Raw genomic sequence first — 22,616 nt, forward strand, 5'->3', positions numbered from 1 at the left:
CAGCTTTTATCTAAGATCATGCAATTGTCCAATAAGAAATACTCATAAGTCATAATGCTCATCTCCCCAACTATGGTCTTAAACTCTGCACACACACACACACACACACACACACACACACACACACACACACACATTCCAACGGCAGCAATGCTTTTCAAATTCCAATGACTATATTCTCATTCTGAAAGAAAAGAAGAATCTTAAAGTAACAAGTGCTAAAACAAGAAAAAGTGCAGAGAAACATAACAACCTGCTGCAACTCTCTCTAATTAACAGAAACAAAGATAAACTACAGCTGTTTAAACCATTAAGAGTCTACAAATTAAAGTCTATCTTTCATAATTTAAAATTTTGCTTATTGATTTGAAACCCAAAATAAATTCATTCAAAACCAAAAATTCACCACATTGGACAGTATCCTCTCGTAAGTACTTTTCTAAGCCTCTTTACGCACGAAGTACAGCTTACCCATCACATGAAGAATGGCAACAAAGGCAATGAAGCCAATGCTCATGACAAGAACAACATTGGGTGAGATCTTGAGTCCTGGGGCATCATCCGTGTAAAACTGGAGCATAGTCCCAGCTGCCCCTCCAGAGGCACCACCACTTGTCGTCCTCCTCCTACGCATGCTTGCAGTAGCTGCTGCACTTCCCCTTGGGGGAGCTGTTCCACCCAAAGCCATTTCTGCAATAGCCATTCAAAAAAATTTAGAGAAAAACTTCAATATCTCACAAATAGAACTGCAAATTATGTAATATAAAAGATTTCCAAAGCATTATTATTATTATTATTCGATTGGTAAGGTTACACAATCACTTAATGAGTCTTTAACCCATGACCTCAAACTTCACCTTGCTTTTACAAGGGAAGAAAGTGCCATTTGAGCTAGAGCTTGTATTATGGCATTTCTTCTCCTATTTGGCATCTTTTTTTAATAGGTAAGTTACACACGATCTCACCCTCCACCCGAGAGAATGAACTGCCATTTGAGCTAGAGCTCATTGCCAAGAGTTTTGGCAACTTTAAAACATGTAATACCACACAATCGATATCGATAACTTCATTTTAGAGGTTTACCACCATTCTTTACACATTTACTATTAATTCATGGAGATACTAGTATTACTTTCTAAAATTTGATGCATACATTCAACCATGGAATGCTCAACATTTCAAACAGGCAGCAATAAATATTCAAAAACTCAACTCAAACTAACAAACTAAGCAGGCAGGAAAGATTCATACGAGAAGACATTGTATCATTTCCATTTTTTTTTTCAAAGTCCAATAAAAGCAAATCTTTCCCAAAAAATCCACATGAGAAACTAAGAAAATAATGTCAACAAGAAGAAGCATTACTGGACATGATGGTTCCACCCTGTAAATGGAGCAAAGGGGACTCATTAACAATTCATTCTATATATGTTGTATCAAAAGTAACAGTGTCTCCAAAGTAGTTTTAATTTATTATTGAATTCAGATCAGCCCAGAAGATGGTTCCTGTTATATTTTTTAAAATAACCCTGGAATGCACAAAAGAAAACAAGATCCACAGTGTGCATCCGCTTCAAATAGTCAAAAACAATCTGACCCCCAAACCTTAAACTCCTCAACCTACTACCACTACCACTCAATACTCACATAATTCTGGCAATCAACTGAAGTAAAACCTCATACATTCCTATGGGACTAGAGGCAATACACCCTTATTGGGATGTACAAGCTCGTGATTATATTCCTTCATGAGTTTCAACATTGCCTTGATCTGCACTTTACACCCAACTCAAGCTCAGGGAAAAAAAAACCTAATATTTCAAATGCATGCAGCATCACACTCATAACATGTTGTGGGTGTGAATGTGATTCTACAAAAACACTAAATACCGCCTCGTCTTTAAGACCTACTTTAACCTTGCTCACGACGAAAACCCATCACGGGAACACACAATTAGACAGCATATGATATATACAACACCAATTTGCTCCCAAAACTAATTTCTTTTCTCCAATCAAGCAAATTTTCCCAAACTTCCCACAGAACCAAACACATCCAAAGCAGAAAAACAAATATTCAAATCAAGCACAATTGGAATTACAAATGAATTCATCAAGAAAGACCCAAATAAAAAACACACATTTAAACCGTAGAATATAGCCAAAAACCAAAAAAGCAAAAAATTTGAGCATAAAAACATTCAAATGAAGCTAATTCAGAAACCCTAAATCTCCAAAATCTAATCAGACGTATCAGATCTGAGAAGAAATTCATGAATAAAAACAAAACCCTAAGACCCAGATCGTGAAATTGAAAATTGCATGCAATAGATCCAGAATTATGAATCAAATAATCGGAGATCTCGGAAATTGAATATCGAAAAATTGAAGGTAGAGAGAAAAGGGGGGGTGAACTCGCCTGAGTCGACTCGGTGATTGAGAACTCGCCGGTGTTTTTTCGAAGATCTTAGAAAGTGGTTTGGTAATGAAAGAAGACTCTCTTTAGGATTTGTTTACAGAGAAACTCTTTTTGAGTTTTAATACGTAAAAAACATACGAAGCTGGTTTCGGGGGGGTTTTGTAGTTTGGAGAGTACACGTGGTTTATGTCCTTGTGGGAAATTCTAAGACTTTCCACGCCTACTCAACCAATCAGATTTCGCCATGTCATAATTTTGTTTTTTTGTTTTAAAACATCTTTGACTTTAATAATCCTCCCTTTCTGACCCATCCCTAGAAGAACAAGGAAACAATCAAACTCGGCTCCGGAGCTGCAATATATTCTTAAAAAAATTACAAACTACTTTGTTTGTATTAGAGAAAATCTAGGACTATAATTTTTATGCAAAAATTTTAGGAACACAAAAAAGTACCACAATTTTTGTTGAAATTGTCCAAGTGGCATATTATGAATGATGGATAAAAAGTGATGAATCTAAATGAAAGTGACAAATAATTAATTACAGTCTATCACATAAGATAACCATGGTTTTTTAATTTTTAGATAACCGTGGTTTTTTAATTTTTGTATGATGGTTTGCTACAACTTTAACGTCGCAAGTTGTGAGTGATAAAACAAAACCAGTGAGTTTAGGTGAAAATAATAACAATCACTTACAATTTACCACATAAATTGTGGCACAAATGAAATGACTAAGCTTTTTGTTTTTCCCTTCTGTTTTTGAAAGAAAAAATCCTTAATAATTTCATTTTAATTCAAGTTTTATAGTATTAAATAGAAAACTTGTGAGTAGAGTTTGTAGTATGTTTTTGTGTTAGAATCGCATTCCCTCTCCCTTGTGAGTGTGTTTTTTTAAAGTTTTTTTTTTAATTTAAATTTTGAAGTGAAAATTTGAATTACTGAGTGTTAATTAAAGGAGAGGTGTGCATGGGTCAGATTGAGCAGGTAAAGGACAATATTTTTATCTAATCCGCTATTAGCGAGTTGGGAAAATTTTAATCCGCCGCCAACTGACCAAAGTTTAAATCTAGGATCGGTTGAAAATATTGACAATTTCAACTTGGCAAGTTGGGCGGGTCAACAATAACATTGTTCTTTTATTTAAAAAAAATAAAAAAAATAAAAAAGATCACGTACTATAATTTTTTATTAGCAACACTCAAATTACCATAAAATAATAAACTATATTCAAATACATAACTCGTGCATACAAAAAATTTTGTAGATGTAGACCCAATATATAACTCGTGTACACTGATATGGGAACTAAATCAAAACGACAAACAGCATGCTCCATAAAAAAATAAACGCAAACATTAAATAAGACAAGACATAAAAGGAACTACCTTTTATGGTTGCGTAGAATGGTACGTGCAGTTGATGGAAGGTGAAAATTGAAGGAATAAAAAGAAAAGACTTGAGAAAGGTTAACAAAGAGAGATTGAGCGTACGGCTGAAGTGAATAAATGGAGTAGGTGGTAGGGCAGTTGAAGGTTTCACTATTTAGATTTTTTTTTTATTATTAGGCGTAGACGAGTCCTATTTCTAACGATGAGCTTTTATATATATATATATATATATGAACCAATCAAGATGAGTTGTAGCAGGTTGACACAACCCGTAAACCCAAACCGCTCACCTAAGGTGCTCGCATGGGTCGGGCTAGTCAGAGGTGGGTTGGGTAGGTATTTTGCACAACCCTAGTTAGGGGTGTCCATGGGTCGGTTCTGGTCGAGTTTGTGCCTAACCAGCAATTGACCCAACCAAATTGGGTGGAGATTGTCCAGACTCGTTGCTAATCAGTGAAGGAATTGGGTCGAATTGGATCTACATTGGATGGCAGTCAATCTTGGTGGGAGTCAAGTTTGATATCTTACTGAAAATTTGGTGGATTTGGGCGAAATTCGGTTGGATCTAGTTGAAATCCTCCGGATTTGGCGAGATCTTGCTGGATCTACACAAGATCTCGATGGATCTCATAATTCTTAGTCACATAATTCATTCACATTCTAGCAAGATCTAGTAGAGGAATTCCTAATATGATGGAGAACAGTAGCCTTTTGGTGGTGGAGATCGGTCGACTCGGATAAAATTGGGTTTTGATGCAATGACCCGCCAACTAACCCACCGAAATCCGGTTTTGGAGGTCGGAAACTGCTATTGACTGTCACAAGATTCAGATTAGGCAGTTTTTGGGTTGGCTCAGTTGGTCTAGGTGGGTGGGTCGGGTCCACAGGTGGGTTGGACAACCCTAGCCTTAGTTAATAGTTAGAGTAATTTACTCTTTCTTTACTTGAGCTATACAATATATGTGCTCAAAAAATTTGATTTCCATATAAAATCGTCATAATGTTAATAAACATCAACATTGGCGTAGCTATATTTATGGACAAAATTTAATTTAACAAACTATTTTTTGTTTAACATTTTATTCTACTCACTTTTTAAATTCAGCTTGCATTGTTCAACACTAATTAATTATTCAAACGCCAAAAGTTTTGTAACTTAATTGGCACATCTCCATGCACAAAATGCTTAGAGAGTTGGAGATCAAGGGAGGAAAGGATTCGAATTGTAAAGTTAGCAAGCAAATTGTAACAATCTAAAAAAAAATTAATTATCCAAATACCCCTAATGAGCAATAGAACTTATCATTTAAAATGATATTTTTTTGAGAAAAAAAATATTGTATATTACACACCTACTTGGCGAGTCTGAGATCATGGCTCACCCTCCATCTTCTTATTCATATAAGAGGAGTTATCATTTGAGTCAAAAGCTTTTCAATGAGTTGCTTTATGAGCTCAGTTCATCATCAAGCTTGGCAGCAAATAGCAGCGAACCATACTTGTGGATCTATTTATTTCCAAACTCCCACTATTCTCTTGAAAAGCTTTCACTGATGTCACACAACGACAGTAAAAAGACCAGAAGGATAAGAATACATGTGAATCTCACTCAGCTCATCTAGACCAGACAAGAATCCAACTTTGGCAACATTAGCTGTCTTTCACTGCATGTGATTTTCTAAATCAATAACTCGGGAGAAAAGTAAATGTACAAGAGTGTTGTTTGCAAGTTGCAATGATGGAAAAAGTGAAAACAGATAGATATGCCTATACAACTTGGGACTTTCTAGTTGCTCATCTTCTGCAAAGACATGCTTCCCTTCGTAGCAAATCAAATTCTAAGCAAAATTTTAAATTGGCACTTGAAACATGAAGAAAATAATTTCACAAGGAAAACCAATGAAAGAAAGTAGGAGGAACCTCAGCATATTTAAACTGCAGAAAGTTTTTCACTATAACTTGTAGAAGAATAAATGTTACATATCCAGATGTGAAAAAGAAGTCACAAACTGTACTAATGTCTTTGCTTATGCTAATGCCTAGCAAGTCGGTGCAACACTGCAACTACCCAAAATATTAAAATTAGCATATCTAACTTTGTTGAACATTAAAGAAGCCGTAATGGGCACAAAATTACAACATTATAACTTTAGCTTGACACCAAAACTTGGTCAAGCTGATTACTCCATGTACAATTGAAGTGGAGAGGGATTAGGACGCTTCAAAAGAAATGCTCCCTTTGGCATGGCACTGAAGGCAAGAATGCGAATCATCCTCTCTATTATGGTGGTAAGCCTCCAAATTAGACAAGATAATGACTACAAGTCTACAATGTACTACGGAGTGTGTGTATTTGCTAAATCATTACGGAGCTGCCATGTAATTCACCTGAATTGCACTGAACTAAAGCATGTATTCTAAGAAACATTAGCAAGTTCAACCCTTATAACTCCTGAAAAATCGACCACCTTTCTTCCTCAAATCAGTCTCAGCAAGACTTGATGAGAGGAGAGATCTAGAATCTGGACTCCATTTTAATTCTTTTAGTACAGAGAACAAGGTTGCAAGGGCGGGAGTCACTGCACTGTCCATTATTTTGTTACATGAAACTACTCTAAGTCTTTGAAGATCCTTCCAAGAAAGGATTACCGACTCCAAACCTTCCACTGTCAGCAATGAGCATCCTTCCAATGAAAGCTGCCTCACCCTCCTAGGAGAGTAAAAAAGTAAACTGTCATTCAAAACTTCAATCAACAATATTCCTCTATAATATACAAGATTCCAAATATTACTTTCCTTATTAGACACTGTATTCAAATGTATATACCAAGTTATCAATTAGCCATGGTAAAAGTACACCTTTCGAAATGCAACAATTTACGGATGAGCACAAATACAAAGAGGAGCTGATATTCGTGAATGTAAAGGCCCTATTTGACAAGTTCGCATGGGCTTTATTTATGCCTCAAACCAAGAACTCTTCATAGTTAGAAGATGAAGAGCATAAATCATACAACTCACAAGAAAACTTGGTATATAAACGGCAATTAAAAAAAAAAAAAAACCACATATATTCATAAAAAGCAGCTATGCCAGTAGAAAAATACCACAAGAAAACAAAAAATGTCCAAAGGCCACTAATACCATTACAAGAAAATATGGATCGCTGTGGAACTGTCACTGACTCACTAATACCATTTCTCATTATCCATACAGGATAGCATTTAGACACAGACTGATTTAACTTCAAGTTCAAGTATTGATTAATGGGGAATGTATTTTTCTTTCTTCATCTTGATAGGTAATATAAATCAAGCTTCTGTAGTGGATTGACCTGACTCACCCTCCCTTTTTATTTTTTATTTTTGGTTCTTTTTGAGGGGTTGGGGGGAGGGGATCCCATTTTGGTCCAAAGACCACTCATTTGCCAGAAAATGTATTCTTTATCCACATGAATTAGAACTTTCCAAGAAGTAAATATTTGGTACCAGGTGATATATAAATCACAAATCAATTGCCAGCAGCCTTTCAATGGTTCAACAACTCTAAAAATATTTCTCCATTTGTAATAACTAGAAACAATTCTCAGGAACTTCACAGCTACACATCATTTTATGAATTCAAATTGATGATTATCTTATAGATTACTAATTTATAGTCCACTAGTTACCTGATTTAAAAGGATCCTCAAAAGCATGGAGACAACAAAATGATGCACTTTTTATGCAAACTTATGAGAAAAAATAACTTATGTACTTTTTTCTGCTGGTAATTACATATGCATCCTATAGGTATTGAACTCAAGACCTCAACCTCCACCTTGCTTTTATGGGGGGGGGGGGGGGGGGGGGGATGCCATGTGCACTAGAGCTCATTGGCACAATTATTTATTTACTTACTAAGTCAATTTCATTATTCTTAAATAATAAATTACTGCATCTCTTTTATTTATAGCATTCAAGGGGAATGAAGGTCCTTGATTTTTACCAATTACCTTTCCAAGTGTAGTGATACCGTGACTATAAAATATTTGCATTCAACATTGGTTCAGACTCATACCAATCTTTCATATATTCTTTGAAATATACAAACTTGATTTATAATAAACCCACTGGAAGGATAACATCAAACAATTTTTTTTTTCCTTCAATTTCTTTAAAGAAATTGGTATATCATCATAAAAAGAAAAAAAGAAAAGACAGGTGACAAGAGCCTAGCAGCTCAATTGACACCTCCTAGAGTTTCCAATGTAGACATCCAGGACTTAAATCCCCCACTCCCAACTATTGATGTTCCAAAAAAGAAAAAGAAAAAGAAAAGACTAGTGTTACCCAAGACAAGAGGTAAAGTCTTGGTTCAAGGATCATATTAGTGACTTTCCAAAAAGTATTTAATCTTCAGTTTTGAAGCATATTGGTGCTCTCCAGGTCATAGAGTAATATACTGCACTTGTTGCGATTTTAATAAACAAGCTCTGGATATAAAGAGATGTTTGAGCTCACTAAAAATCTCTCATTTTAATAAGCCAGAACACCTAATAAGTAATAAGTAATAACTTATTTTTGTTACAATTGATCTAATTTTCTTGGTTTCTCAGTTTCAGGATTGAGTCACATTTTAACCTCCTTAGCAATGCATAAACTTTCATTGCACTTTATTTCTTTGAAAGCAGAATTTTATTAAAGAGTCTCATTTTCAATTTTGCTTTAATTTTCTTCTAAGTTGAATAATAAATTGACTGAATGGGTTATAAACAAAACTAAAGGGGAGGTCTTGATGGAGACCTTGAATTATGTCTCTCATAGTCTCACCGGGTCTGTAAAGCAAGAAAATTTCCCAAAGAAAGGACTCTTTCTTTTAGGTGGCATAGGAGAAACTGTTGAGCACCATTAGGCATTAACTGAACCTTTTCAACTTTCATGTTCCCTTTTGTATATCTATTTCACACTTAGAGAGCATACAGCATCTAAATTAATGCAACAACTTCATGAATTTTACACTACTAATACTTTCCTATCAACTACAAAACCAAGGGCAATCACCATACATTGAAAAAACATTGAACATGAACTGCATATTAGCATTAAATGTGCTCACCAAAACTGTAAACATCAACTAGTAATTAAATTCTCAAGTTATCTCATTCATTCTCTGATTTTCCCCTACTACTTATAGATATTATAAACATTGCAAAAACAAGAACAATGTCAAAAAGGCTCATACCTACAAACAGTGGCCAATCCGAAAACCTCATCACCCAAACCATAACAATCCTGCAACACAATCTCCCTCACACCCCTACAAACCAAAAACAATGCTCTCACCGCCTGCTTATCCCGCATTTGACACCGCTGCAAATGCAACGCTTCTAAAGCCGGGCACGACCCCAAATGCTCGTCCGGTCCAGGACGAGAATCGATACTACCCTTACAAGACTGCAGCTTCAAAATCTTCAAATTCCCACAAAACGAAACCGCAGCCAACCAGCCTCCATCCATTTTATGATCACTCAGAGTCAATTCCTCAAGCATTTGGCAGCATTGCCCAATAGCCTTAATCCCATCATAACTCCCTTCACAACCACAAAGCTCAAGCCTCACTAGCCTCCTACAACCCTGAGCTAATATGGTTAACCCGATATCCGACACCACCGACCCGAAAAACCCATCAACGAAACCGATCAATTTCACGATTTGCAAATTCATACAACCCGAAATCCCTTTCAAACTCAAATCCCCACAAGCAATGACATCCAACTCCTGCAACAACTGGCACTCCTTCGCCACACTCGACAACCCATCTACGCTGGCTCCGATAACGACCAGCCTCCGCAGATTCGGGTACGACTCGGCCAGCGATTTGAGACCCGAGTCGATGACCCGGCTCGGCAACAGGTCCTCCTCCCCGACGAACCGGTCTCGGGAGAGGCTCGAGTCGAGGTGAACCGAGAAGTACTTCCGGGTCACGATAATGCCCGCGTTTCTAGGCAACCGAATACAAGCGTGGACGATGTCGACATCGGAGAGATTCGGGAACCGGTGGAAGAGCCGACCCGAATCGAGAAACGACCAATCGAACAGCTTCAAGGATTGTACCAAGCGGCCGTGAAGGTACAACCAGCGCCTGCAGACTAAGGAATTGGAAGGGTATTGGGAGACAGGGAGTTTGGAGAAAATAAGGTTGAGGACGTTGTCGGAGAGGAGGGAGGTCGGATTCGGTGCGGGCGTGTCTACAACGATAGCGGTGAGATCGGTTGTGGGTTCGGGAGACGAAGGTGGAGATGGGGTCGGTGACAGAGAGATATGTCGGTTGTGATTGCTACGATTGTTATGATTGTTGTTTTGGTTGCTTTGATGATGATGATGATGATGCATCTTGAGAATAACATGCTTGAGAGCTTTTTCCTTGAAGAAAAATTCTGGGAGGCTGAGAGATCTTGATCTCCTTGATGGGTCTGGGTTTTGGTCATTTTGGTCATTAGGGTTTGGTGAATGTGACATTTATTGTTATTATTATTATTATTATTTGGTTTTTTTGTTTTTGTTTTTTGATGGGGTTGTGGTTGACATTAAAGGCTTGAGTTTTTGTTTGGGTCTCTCTTTTTCTCTCTAATAAATTTGAAATCCTAATAAATATACAGAAGAATTGAAAGAACCCCAAAACTCCAAAATTTGTGAGTTTTTTGAGTTGTTCTCTCTCTGGATTTCTGGGATTTTTTATGACAGGACATGGAGGGTTGTACTATGCCACTATGGGCTTGAAGAGAGTTTTATCCTCTGTGGAATAGAGTTGTATGTTTTTGTGAGATGGGTGTTTGAATCTTTGCCACGTGGAAATTTGAGGAGGTTTTGCTGACGTGGCGAAGCATTATTGGAAGATGATTCTTTCGTGGTTATTGTTGAAGAAATGAATGATGAGGAAATGGGTAATGTGTTGGGGCTAAAATAACGATTCTGTCCCTCTTATTAAAGTTGTTAACTTTGTCTCATGTGACTGAGAATCAGTTCGGCGAAGTACACCGCTCAAAGTTCTCACACAATACCTTTTTGGGATGGATAAGATTTTCATGACAGTTTGCTTTTTCTTTTCTTTTTTTACTTACTTGAATGATGGGATCTGTTTTTTTTACCTTTTTTGTTTTTGTTTTTGTTTCTATTTTCACCCAAGGATGATGACGGTTATTAGTTGAAAGGAGATTGTAGGCTATTTATTAGAGAGTTAGATCCCTTCAAAGAAAATCAATAGATTTTAATGCTAAAAAACTAGTCCCATCAATTCAAAAGAGGGTGTCACACCATAACGTAAATAAATGAAGATTTCTTTGACAACATGGAAAAAAGGCAAAAATATTCAAATATCTCTCAATTTTTTACACTCTTGAAATGGATGAAAGATGAGAGAGAGAAAGGAAGTGTTGGTGGAAAGATCAAGTTCTTGTGTTTGGTTGGTAGTATAATGAAAGAGAAAAGAGGTGAAAATTAGGAGAAACATGTCTAGGTCATCTGCTTAAATTGGATGGAAATGGAGATAAATGTAACTAAAAAAAGCTATAGTTGTCTTGCCACCATTATGACCTACAAAATTATGTTTTTGCCAACAAGCAAGCATACACACTTTCTTTACTTCGTTGGGGACATTTAAGTAAAAACACATATTTTTCTTTCCAGTTAGAGTAAAATATAATTTTCGTCTCGAAACTTTGCAAAACGTTTTATTTTTGTCCCTTTGTCTATTTTCGTTAGTTTATGTCTTATGTGACACTCGGATCATTAATCCAAGACCATAATATTCAAAGGACTCTTATGAACAAACAAATAATTGTCAGCAACTTTGTTTTTTATTTTTTATTTTTTCAAATCTAAAGAATTTTTCTTAATTTATACAAAGCTCATCAATTGAGCATTGGATATGTTGCACATAATTCTCTCCTATGGAAAGCAACAAACATTAGAAAAAGTTCCGCTACTCCATATTTTATATTGGTATATGATAGGTTGTCACAACTATGTTTTCCTTTCTTTCCATCATTATGGCCGTCTCACTCAAAAAATCGAGCGGGGCGATAGTGGGGTCGTTTCTAAACTTTGCAAAATGTTTTATTTTCGCCCCTTTGTCTATTTTTGTAAGTTTATGTCTTATGTGTCTTGACGGAGTGTTGATGTGGTATTTTGACAGTTCAAGGACGAGAAATAAAATTTTGTAGTAGTTTATGAACAAAAATGATATTTTACCCTTCCATTTATCTTCTCTTTACAAACCAGACAAAGAGAAAATCAAATAATTTTATTTTTCTTCTCTTTCTCCCCTACTTCCAAACATTCAACAAAATGCAGTGTTGAATAATGATGGCATGTTAAATCAATCTAGGTAAATAGAAATATTAAAAAAAAAAAAATTTCTTTTCCTCAAGCAAATCATTCTTCCATTATAATTGTTATCCTTCCTTTATGTTTAGTACTTCGATTTTATTAGAATCATAGACATTTGAACTTCTCAGTTATCTCACACTTTAGTCTATGTATCGTTTTAGTTGTTATTTAGCATTTCCTTCAATAATGAACATCATGTAGTTCATCATTATCAGCATCAAAAGGATATAAGTCTTCTTTGTTGAAGCAAAATGAGCCCATACCCCTTTTTGAAACGAAACTAAACTATAAAATAGGAGCCTCCATAAAGGCAATTAACGATTGGAAAAGGTCATCAATGTACCTTATAAATCACATCAATACTTGTGTTGCTATTTAAACTAAAATCAGTACAAATAAATGGGCGATCATATTGGGAGAATCAAGAATGGCAATAACAACTAAAAGTATGAAAGCTTTTACATGCCCAGTTTTGTACTAATTATGAATCAAGGCCCCCACAAATCAATGCCCAATTTTAAACATGCAAGGTGCAACATATGACAAATGATTGCAACATAAAATTTTACACCTTTTGTTGGCTAATCTTCACCAATCCATGGGACTTTCTAGCATGTCTAACTTGTTCAAATCATTGAGCCCCAAACATACCTTTAGCTAATTATTGAAGTGGCCCTAGTATTTTTTTTTAGAGTAATTATTCACGATTCCCAATTTGCAGTGAAGCACACTTGAAGTATAAGAATAAAGTTTCCCTAAAAAAAAGAAGTATAAGAACAAAGTTTACTTACATCCCGTGGGACTAAGATCCTTTTCCATTAAAAGTGTCCCAATTACAGCTTAAATCAAATTAAAAATACGAAACTGTCAACCCCTCCCCATCCTTCTCCCTAGTGATACATGATAACACAATGCATTTGGCATATATTATACGTGACCACATCATTTCTGTAATTTTTTTTGGGTATAATATTGTTTCAAAAGAAAAATAGAATTAAATTAGGTACCCAAAAGTATATTAAATTAGATACGGAAAATTTTTAGACAAAAATTAAATTTTATAAAACAACTATTCTATTGCACTTTGAACCTCAATCTCTAAACTGGTAATAAGGTAATTAGGCTTTTATGGTATGATAATTGATAAATATAATATGAGATATTTTGGAAATTCCATTTACTGAAAGTGTGGTGAATTAAATATAAGATTTTTGGATTTACGTTACGTTCCAGATCAATGAGCCTACCACTTGAATACCACTATTTGGAGATAAGCAATTAGTGTTTAGTATAAAATAAACGATAAATTATGAATCCACATTGTTTGCCTTATGAAATAACACTTGCTATTGCAAAATCGTTTATCATATCAAAATAATCTATTAGTTGGTCTGCATGAGGGTGGGAAAATAATTACCATTTTAAATCTTTACATGGTGTTCAATGCAAATCAAAAGGACGAGACCAAAAGTGCAAGGCCCACATATTTCAACGTACCGAAATGGTAAAGCCCATGATGATGTACTTAAAATATACGACTCGGCCATTATGTCATTATGTGGGCTGGACAAGTCTGGCTTCTTGTCATAGATTAAGACAATTTAGCTTGGACTTGGGTCTGATGGTTGGCAAGATATGTGTAAATTAAGCCTAAAATATTTGTAGTTTTTGTTACTAACTCTAAATGAAAACACAGAAAAAGCCTAAAAGGGAAGCAGCTTGTAAACTTATATTTATTCTTAAATCTTACTGTTGTAGCATTTTATATTGAGAAGTGTTACGTTCATAATATTTTCACAATAATTTTTATGTGGCAGGTTGTTACAGGTTTTTAATTTGAATTTTCCGTTAAAATTAATTTCTTGCTCACTAGTAATAGCAAGTAACAACCTGTTATATAGGATTGTTGTGAAAGTGTTGAGAAAATGTTGTGGACATTGTATTTTTCTTTAATATTATATAATTAAAATAGATAAATATGACAACATAAATATAAAGATATAAGAGTTAATATGGAAGATAAGAGTTAGTAAAATGTTTAATTCCACGTTGAAAATAAGAAAGACTCTCTTATATTTTTCTAAGGATGTGTTTGGATACCGCCTATTTTGCTGAAATTAAAAAATTATTACTGAAAGTACTGTAGATAAAGGTAAAAGTTAGTTGAAATAGTATAATGAAGTCCATAAATAGTGCCAAAAAGTAACAAAAATAAGCTAAATAGTGAAATAATTTTAATTTTTCTTTTCAATCCAAACACACACTAAATACCAGTTTGGATAACGTCTGCGTTTTGGTGTTTCCTTTTTTTTTTTTTTATGCACACGTTTTAGGAGACACCATGCACTGTTTAGTGGGTCTCGTGCATTATTCACGGGACCTACAAATACTTTATTCATAAAAAAAAAAATTAAAAATGGGTCCCATAACACTATTCACACATTTAAAAATTATTATGCTACAGTATTTTCAGTTTTCAACAAAATAAACGGTATTCAAACGGACCCTAAGTGTGGTGATTAATGGGCTGAAATTTATTGGAGTAGATATTATGCTAGATATGTGCGCAAGAAAGAGGTGAAGGAATGAGGCAAGTTAGAGAAGGTCTGCACCGGTTATAAAGATTAGTCAACCTAGTGCTTGAATTTTCTTAAAGAAAACGAATACCACGCCTTAGTCCAAGTAGTGTTGTGTATCTTTTCTCAAATAAATAATACTTGGAAATATTTTATTCAATTCTTCTTTATGTTATTTCTATTACTATTGTGTTTGCACCAATACTTACTACTTCATTCTCACTTGGATACACATCACTTTATATTCTTAATTATTTCTCACTTATTTTGTTTGGGATTTAATCCAAGGGTAGGGAAGAGATAGATGAAGAAAGCTCTCTCTCTCAAAAAAAAAAAAAAAAAAAATCTTAAAATCAAATTATTTGTGCATTTTTCTTTTGCGTTTCCAAGAGAAATGTCAAATATTTAAATCTCCTATCTTCCAAGTTGTTCCAACTATTGAATTATCCATAAAAATAATAATAATTATTTTTTAAATAGATTTTTTGATCATATTTAATTTTTCTTTGGATATCTCAAATTACATAAAAAAATCATATATTATATAATAAAATTTGGTGTCTTAAAATGTGTAGTCATGTCAAGTAAATCAATGCATGTGTTACACGTCGTATTATAAGCTTTCATCACACAAATTATTAACATAGTTCACTTTAGATTAAAATCTATTGCTAAATTAGCAAGTAATTTATTAATTACCAATATAATTTACCTTAAATAAAGCTCTATTACCTAAGTACTAAAAAATTAAAATTCTATTTTTACTAAAATTTTATTACCAAGTTTTGGTAAATTTAAAATAAAATCAATTATCATTCTAATGCTAATTTACAAATTACATCATCAAACTTTACCTAAAATTCAATTTAGTTTTATAACTTTTTGATAGGCCAAAAACGAATTGACCCTTTGTAATAAATTAACTAATTAATTTAGCCAAGTGAATTAATTAAGTTAATTAACATGCAAACACGTGGTAGTACAAACAAATCACCAATAAACTAAGTATGCAGCGGAAAATAAATTTTTGTTTACGAATGGGGAAAACCAACACGACAAAAACCTCATCGGGTGATTTTAAGGTCACCACTCCCGAAATTTCACTATTATCACAACAAGCGGTTACAAGTAAAAGAATTCAGTACCTTATACCAACCTACAATTAAACCCTTACCCTAATACCCAATTGGACTTGTTCTGTAATGACAATTTCTCCTTTTGATGTACGGCTTCTAAGTACGTGACTAACCAAATGTGCGGATCCCAGTACGCGACTTCAATCACCAACTAGAGAAGGTTGTTGGCTGCAAAGTTTTTTAGTTCATCCTAACGATGAAGATCAAGAAGATGCTTGGTTACAAAATCCTACGGTGCATAAACACAACAACTTCTTCAATAAACGATGAATTAGGGAAAATTCTGTCTCCGGTTACAATTTGTTTGAACAAACTTTGCTCAACACTTGTGCAACTTGTGAACACTTTGATGACTCTTAAAATAATCATTTTATATGTTTAGGGTTGTGAGAAAAGAAAGTCCAAACACATAAAACCGGATTAGAGTCAAAACAGAACTGGAATTCTGTTTTTCATAAAGCTCGACAGATACCTGTCTGTCGAGATGCTATTGAGCAACTGTCGGGCCACGGGGCTAGAATAGCTTCTTAAACTCAATGGATAGCTAGCTGTCGAGCTTTAATGATAGGCACTTCTTTAGCTTGTTTCTTGAATAGACTTGCATGTTTTTAACACTTGATCTTGAAACACAGTCTCTTGAAGTATTAAACACATCCTAGATCTACCCGAATACAAGTAAAGTGCGTTTTGTTAAAAGATTAGTCAATTACATAAAATAGTGACATATATTTCTAACAAGTGAATCACATATATCCTAACACTTTTGAATTTTTTTTCTTTCATTTCAATTCTATAACTTCCATTTGTTTTCAATGTAGTTTAGAAGAGTTACCACTTACCATTAAGTATTTAAAAATTAACGTAATTTTGATATTTTTTAATTGGGATTTGGATGTTATATATAGGTGAAAAAAATTAAATTTTTTTTGATACAAGATATAAATTTTATTCTAATATAATCTAAATGTATATGTGTGTAAAGTTTCATTTTAGGGATTTGAACTCGGCCCTTACTCTTCACACTCTACAAATACTTATACTTGTGGAATGACTTTTGCACCAAGAGAATACGGTGGTAAAAAATTTAAAATATTTTGAGACCAACTTTATATAAAAACGATTATTTATTTATTTAACAACTTTACAAAATTTTGGGGTCATGTCCCCCCTTAAGGTGACCCCCACTAAATTCAGGAACAACGAATAATACACATAGAGTGGAGGTGATGACGTTGTAGTACGAATCAGCAACGCGCAAAGGTCCCAAATCCCAATTGCAAGCTCTTCTGTGGGCTTTCTTCAACTCTCCCTCAAAAGATTTTAATATTACGTGGTTGAATGAAGTACAGATCAAATATTAAGCTAAAAAAAAAAACATAAACTGCAGATGATCTTATTAAAAAAAGATGAGAAAACTATAACCAAAAAAAAAAAAAAACTCTGTGAATGAGATATTTTGTTCTGAAATTCAATGGACGTGACCATGTAGGGAGCTAGTCCAGTGGTCGGAAATGTAAGTGACATATTATGCTCGTGGGTTCAGGAGTTTTCGATTCAAATAATGGCAAGACATTAGTGTTTAGTGCATTAGTATTAGGTGATCTGTGGGTTTCAGTTAATTCAATTGGTAAAATTTCTGATTGTTAAATAAGAGATATGAGGTTCAATCTCTGCGTATACCAAAAAAGATTGGTGTCTTAATCTGATGATAAAAAGTTGTTATCGAGAGCGGATGTCATAGGTTAAAACTATCTTAAAAAAAAGTAGTAGGCGATCTAAAAAGCTGGAAGAGAGAGAAAGTTTGAATAAAAAACATTAATAGAATTTGCATTGTAGCACTTATGAAGGTGTTTTTTTTTTTTTTTTTTTGAAGTGCTTAATGTTAAAAATTTAGCATTTAGCACATTTGATGTTCGTGCTCTTAGATAATCCCACATCATAATGTAATGCAAGAATTTAAGAGTCTGTTTGGATACCGTTTATTATTGAAAATTGAAAACTGAAAACATGGTAGCAAAATAATTTTTAAATATGAATAGTGCCGTGTGGGACCCAATTTAAAGTTTTTTTTTTTTGCTGAATTTCGTACTTGTAGGTCTCGTAAACAGTGCACGGGAGCCACGGAAAAACGCCCAACGCAATTGAAATTTGTTTTAAGCTCTATCCAAACTTACACTAAGTGTTGTGGGGATAAATAGTGTCGTGCGGGACCCAGTTTTAAAGTTTTTTTTACTGAATTTCGTACTTGTGGGTTCTATAAACAGTGTACGGGATCCACGGAAAAACATCCAACGTAACTAAAATTTGTTTTCAGTTCTATCCAAACTTACACTAAGTGTTGTGGGGATAATAACCACATTTGCAACTCCTTTCTTTCTTTCATAAAAAAGAAAAAAGAAATTTTGATTTAGCGATTTTTTTTTCTTCTGTTTTTTTTTGTTAAAAAAAACCTAGAGGGGGACAACTAATGATGTTGCTTTCCTAACTCGACGTGACTATAATAACACTCTAATTGCTTTTAGACTAAATCCACACACCACAGTTGTTGATGAATTATGTGAACATCCTCCGAGAATAAAGAGTTGCAATATAGCATGAATTTAAACTCATGCCATGAGATCTCTACTGGGCTACGTTGGTGCTGACTTAATGATTAGAGTAGTTCTATGACCATAAACCATTTCACAATTTTTTATCATAATTGTGACATGACAAACTATAAATAATTACTTATCATTTTTACTTAGACCAATAATTTTTTTTTTATTATTCACATTTTTTTTTTATACAAGATAAAATTTCTATTATAATATAATCTAAGTGTATATGTGGGGCCCAAATGATTTATGGGCCAGGCCCATCTACCCGGGGAGAACCCAAAGGCCCAAGCCGAGGAGGGCTATGGCCCAAACTCGACAAGATATCCTTTAGATACCGCCGAGGGCAGTTCAGTCCTCGGCAGACCCAAAGTACCCCCTAGAAAGAAGGGTAAAAACGGTATAGGACTGAAACTTGGAAGAAAGATCTAAAATATCCAGGGAAAGCAGCTGTTACTGCCATTTAATGCTCTGAATCTGACAGAGCCGCATTCTTTGGCTTTTACAACCACCCCCAACGACTTTGAATATGGGCTGATGGGACAAATATCAGTCTTGGAAATGTTGACCCTATACGTGGACGAAGGACAGTGAACACATGCGAGTATAAAAGGAAAAATCAGTAACCTAAAGAAGAGGCTGGGAAAAATGGCCAAAAACCAGAACCTCCCAGCCCACTTCCAGGAGAAAAGACTCCAGGGGTGAAGGAAAACTTAACCTTGTATGAACACCACGAAAAACCCACCGCCTGTCGATCAAGGCCTAGCCTTCCAAACCCACGCTCTACAAATGATATTGTTAGGGCCTTTTCACGTGCGAACCCGACACTGTTACGGTCCGCCACGAATCGTGTCCTTACAATTGGCGCCGTTTGTGGGGAAGGCTTGTGTGTTGGCATAGGCGGTAGGTCGAAATAGTTCCTTTTTTATTCCTAACAATTGGTTATAGAGTTTCAGCGTAAAGTTCCGTTAGGGGCTATGCTTCTTGATTAGGGGCTACGTTTGTCAGCGTTAATCGCGTGAATAATTCTAGGGGCTTGGCTGAGGAGCTAACTCCCGTAAAACCAAGTTCCAGTGCCAAAGAAAACTAGGTTTTGGACAGAACCAAGGCATTGCATGGTCCACGGACTCAAGCTTATGGGAAAACCAACTACCTGGATGTGGAAAACTAGGTTTTGGACAGAACCAAGGCATTGCATGGTCCACGGACTCAAGCCTATGGGAAAACCAACTACCTGGATGTGGAAAACTAGGTTTTGGACATAACCAAGACATTGCATGGTCCACGGACTCAAGCCTATGGGAAAACCAACTACCTGGATGTGGAAAACTAGGTTTTGGACAGAACCAAGGCATTGCATGGTCCACGGACTCAGGCCTATGGGAAAACCAACTACCTGGATGTGGAAAACTAGGTTTTGGACAGAACCAAGGCATTGCATGGTCCACGGACTCAAGCCTATGGGAAAACCAACTACCTGGATGTGGAAAACTAGGTTTTGGACAGAACCAAGGCATTGCATGGTCCTCGGACTCAAGCCTATGGGGAAACCAACTACTTGGATGAGGAAAACTAGGTTTTGGACAGAACCAGGGCATTGCATGGTCCACGGACTCAAGCCTATGGGGAAACCAACTACCTGGATGAGGAAAACTAGGTTTTGGACAGAACCAAGGCATTGCATAGTCCTCGGACTCAAGCCTATGGGGAAACCAACTACTTGGATGAGGAAAACTAGGCTTTGGAACCAAGGCATTGCATAGTCCTCGGACTCAAGCCTATGGGGAAACCAACTACTTGGATGAGGAACCAACTATTTAAAAAAAAAAAAAAAAAACTATGGCACATAAACCTCAAAATCCATCTGAAGAGAACTCCGCGTTAACAGATGGGTTAATACCTTGATTGTGCGGATTCCTCGGTTTACCCTCGGATCCGCAGTATCAAAGGGGTTGATGCGATACGGTGCAACATATTACCCAAAAGCACAACCAAAGTCCCTCGCTACTCGGCTACCCTCTCGGACGAATTATTTAGAGTTTATCGTTCTCGGACATCGCTCTAGCATGCATCGCGCAGCACTCAGCGATTATCCCGGTTAGTTCCAAGAGTTTAATTTATTGAGGATTAACCTTGTTATGCTTGATAATATTTGTAAGTTTAAACTAGTAGGAATCTGTGTTAAGGCATTTTTCTGCCTGGAATATCATTAAGGGCAAGCTTACATTTAATATTCATGCATAAAGTAGTTGTTACGGAGAAGAAAGATATGTATAGAGAAATAGACACATATTTTATTAAGACAAAGGAACAGTACAGTGTACAATGAAAAGCTGAAACAAAACTTACATTGAAGCTAACTACGTAAGTAACGAAAAATACAAGAGAGTGAAGATAAAGCCGAGGAGGTAGCACAGAGGAGAAGTTGGCTACTGTCTCGAGACCTTATTCCTCCTCAATGCTTTTGCACGCCCATAACTCAGGCAGCAAAAGAACCCGACTTAAGCCTCACACCGCTGAGGGAAAGGTGCAGGGAGCCGGAAGCTGAGGAGCCTTCACCAAAAATTTGCCTGCAACGAGGCAGAGGCGCTGGGGGCGAAGAACCTTTCTTCTGACACACCAAAATTCTGGCATGAACAGAACCTGCTTCGGATTTTGACTAAAAGAGGGAGAAACACCCTTTCCCCTCTGTCAAACTGGAATATTCTCTTGAATTCATGCTTCCTTTACCCGTACCTCACTATCTGGAGTCTCAGGAGGACACGGCGCCTTTGTGGCGGAGAGATTTCCTTTGCCCCAATCCTCGCCTCAAACATGATGTACTAGGAGAGGAGACTGAAGGGTTTGTGCGAAAGTAAAGCAACTTTCTCTCCTATTTATTTAAAAGATAAGGTGGTGGCATTTAATTCACGCAGCGTCCCAAGGAACGCTACAGACAAAACGTCTCTGACTCGATTTCCAATGCCGTCTGCAAACCTGAGATTAAAGGAGTCTCGCGAAGGCGCACCTCGAACACTGGGATGCCAAAAAGTACCGCGTGACCAAAGACTACAGAAATGCCTCTTAATTTGTGGGCTTAGTAAAATCGCGGCCCAGGCCCGTTCTGCATGGGGGTCCTCGGACTACGGCCCACGCCGAGGAATAACCGTTGCCGAGGACAACCTCCTGCTCGGCAACTTGTGAGATACCTGAGGAAAGGGATAATCTGAACCAAGGCATTGCATGGTCCTCGGACTCAAGCCTGTGGGAAAACCAACTACAAAAAATTATAATTATTATAAGTTTTGGACAGAACCAAGGCCTTGTATGGTCCTCGGACCCAAGCCAATGGGGAAACCAAATACTTGGATAAGAAAATGTTTGAATTTCGTAAGATGGGTTACTTGATAAAAATGTCAGATCACTTCATCCACGGCTTAAACACCATAAAAGGTTAAGGCCAATAAAGGTGTAAGGAAGGTGGCAGAACGCCCCAGCATTCAGTCGTATAAGAAGGCTGTTCATTTGGTGGGTGATATATCTTCAAAGGGTTATTCCTTACACGGCATTAAACCTTCGTTTTTCTCCTCAGCTAGCATGGGGTAAGTATTACTTTTCACTGGTCGGCCTTATTGTGCCAAGCATTTCTATTAAAGTTATGGCGATATCTTTTTATTATCAAGTATTTTGGTCTTAGTCGTCATTGATTTAGATGCTATATTACTGTGCCGAGCAGCGCTTGTAAATTTTTTTTTTTAAAAAAGGCATAGAGACAGAACATGCGAAATAAAATAACAACAATTTTCATTACTACGAAAAATTATTACAACGTACAAAGAGGGGCTCAAACGAGCCTATACAAAATGTGAACTGCCTAAGCAACAATTACATCCGTAGTACAGATAAGTAAACTGTCAGGTGTCTTTTAAACTCGTCTTCAAAGTCTCTCCAATCTCTGCCTCAATACTGCTCATATTACGATAAGAACCTTCTTTGGGAAAAAAAATGAAGGAGAAGGAAATAGTAAGGAAGAAATCAATGAAGAAGATGGAGGAGATGAATGAAGAAGATGGAGAAGATGAATGAAGAAGATGGAGGACATGAGTAAAGAAGGAGGAGAAGAAGAGAGAAGAGATGAAAAGAAAGAAAA

The 22,616-nt window shown here is 36.0% G+C and overlaps 2 protein-coding genes across 2 annotated transcripts; both read right to left on the minus strand.

Moving 5' to 3' along the window:
* Positions 1 to 151: 151 nt before the first annotated feature.
* Positions 152 to 2,557, minus strand: LOC115983359 (protein transport protein Sec61 subunit beta). Its single transcript, XM_031105999.1, has 2 exons — positions 2,420 to 2,557; positions 152 to 690 (listed from the first exon to the last, which is right to left on the minus strand). Exon 2 carries the CDS (start codon positions 686 to 688, stop codon positions 440 to 442), a length of 249 nt encoding a protein of 82 aa, XP_030961859.1. The 5' UTR covers positions 689 to 690; positions 2,420 to 2,557; the 3' UTR covers positions 152 to 439.
* Positions 2,558 to 5,736: 3,179 nt separating this feature from the next.
* LOC115986876 (F-box protein At5g51370-like) lies at positions 5,737 to 10,488 on the minus strand. Its single transcript, XM_031110234.1, has 2 exons — positions 9,033 to 10,488; positions 5,737 to 6,519 (listed from the first exon to the last, which is right to left on the minus strand). Exons 1-2 carry the CDS (start codon positions 10,307 to 10,309, stop codon positions 6,246 to 6,248), a joined length of 1,551 nt encoding a protein of 516 aa, XP_030966094.1. The 5' UTR covers positions 10,310 to 10,488; the 3' UTR covers positions 5,737 to 6,245.
* Between the last annotated feature and the right edge of the window lie 12,128 nt (positions 10,489 to 22,616).

Source organism: Quercus lobata, chromosome 4 (genome assembly GCF_001633185.2).
Source record: "Quercus lobata isolate SW786 chromosome 4, ValleyOak3.0 Primary Assembly, whole genome shotgun sequence".
Lineage (NCBI taxonomy): Eukaryota > Viridiplantae > Streptophyta > Magnoliopsida > Fagales > Fagaceae > Quercus > Quercus lobata.

Coding starts and splice junctions, on each gene's coding strand:
- LOC115983359 (XM_031105999.1), bottom strand. CDS start 688: ATGGCTTTGGGTGGAACAGCTCCCCCAAGGGGAAGTGCAGCAGCTACT.
- LOC115986876 (XM_031110234.1), bottom strand. CDS start 10,309: ATGTCACATTCACCAAACCCTAATGACCAAAATGACCAAAACCCAGAC. Junction 6,520..9,032: donor GGATTGGCCACTGTTTGTAG/GTATGAGCCTTT, acceptor TTACTCTCCTAG/GAGGGTGAGGCAGCTTTCAT.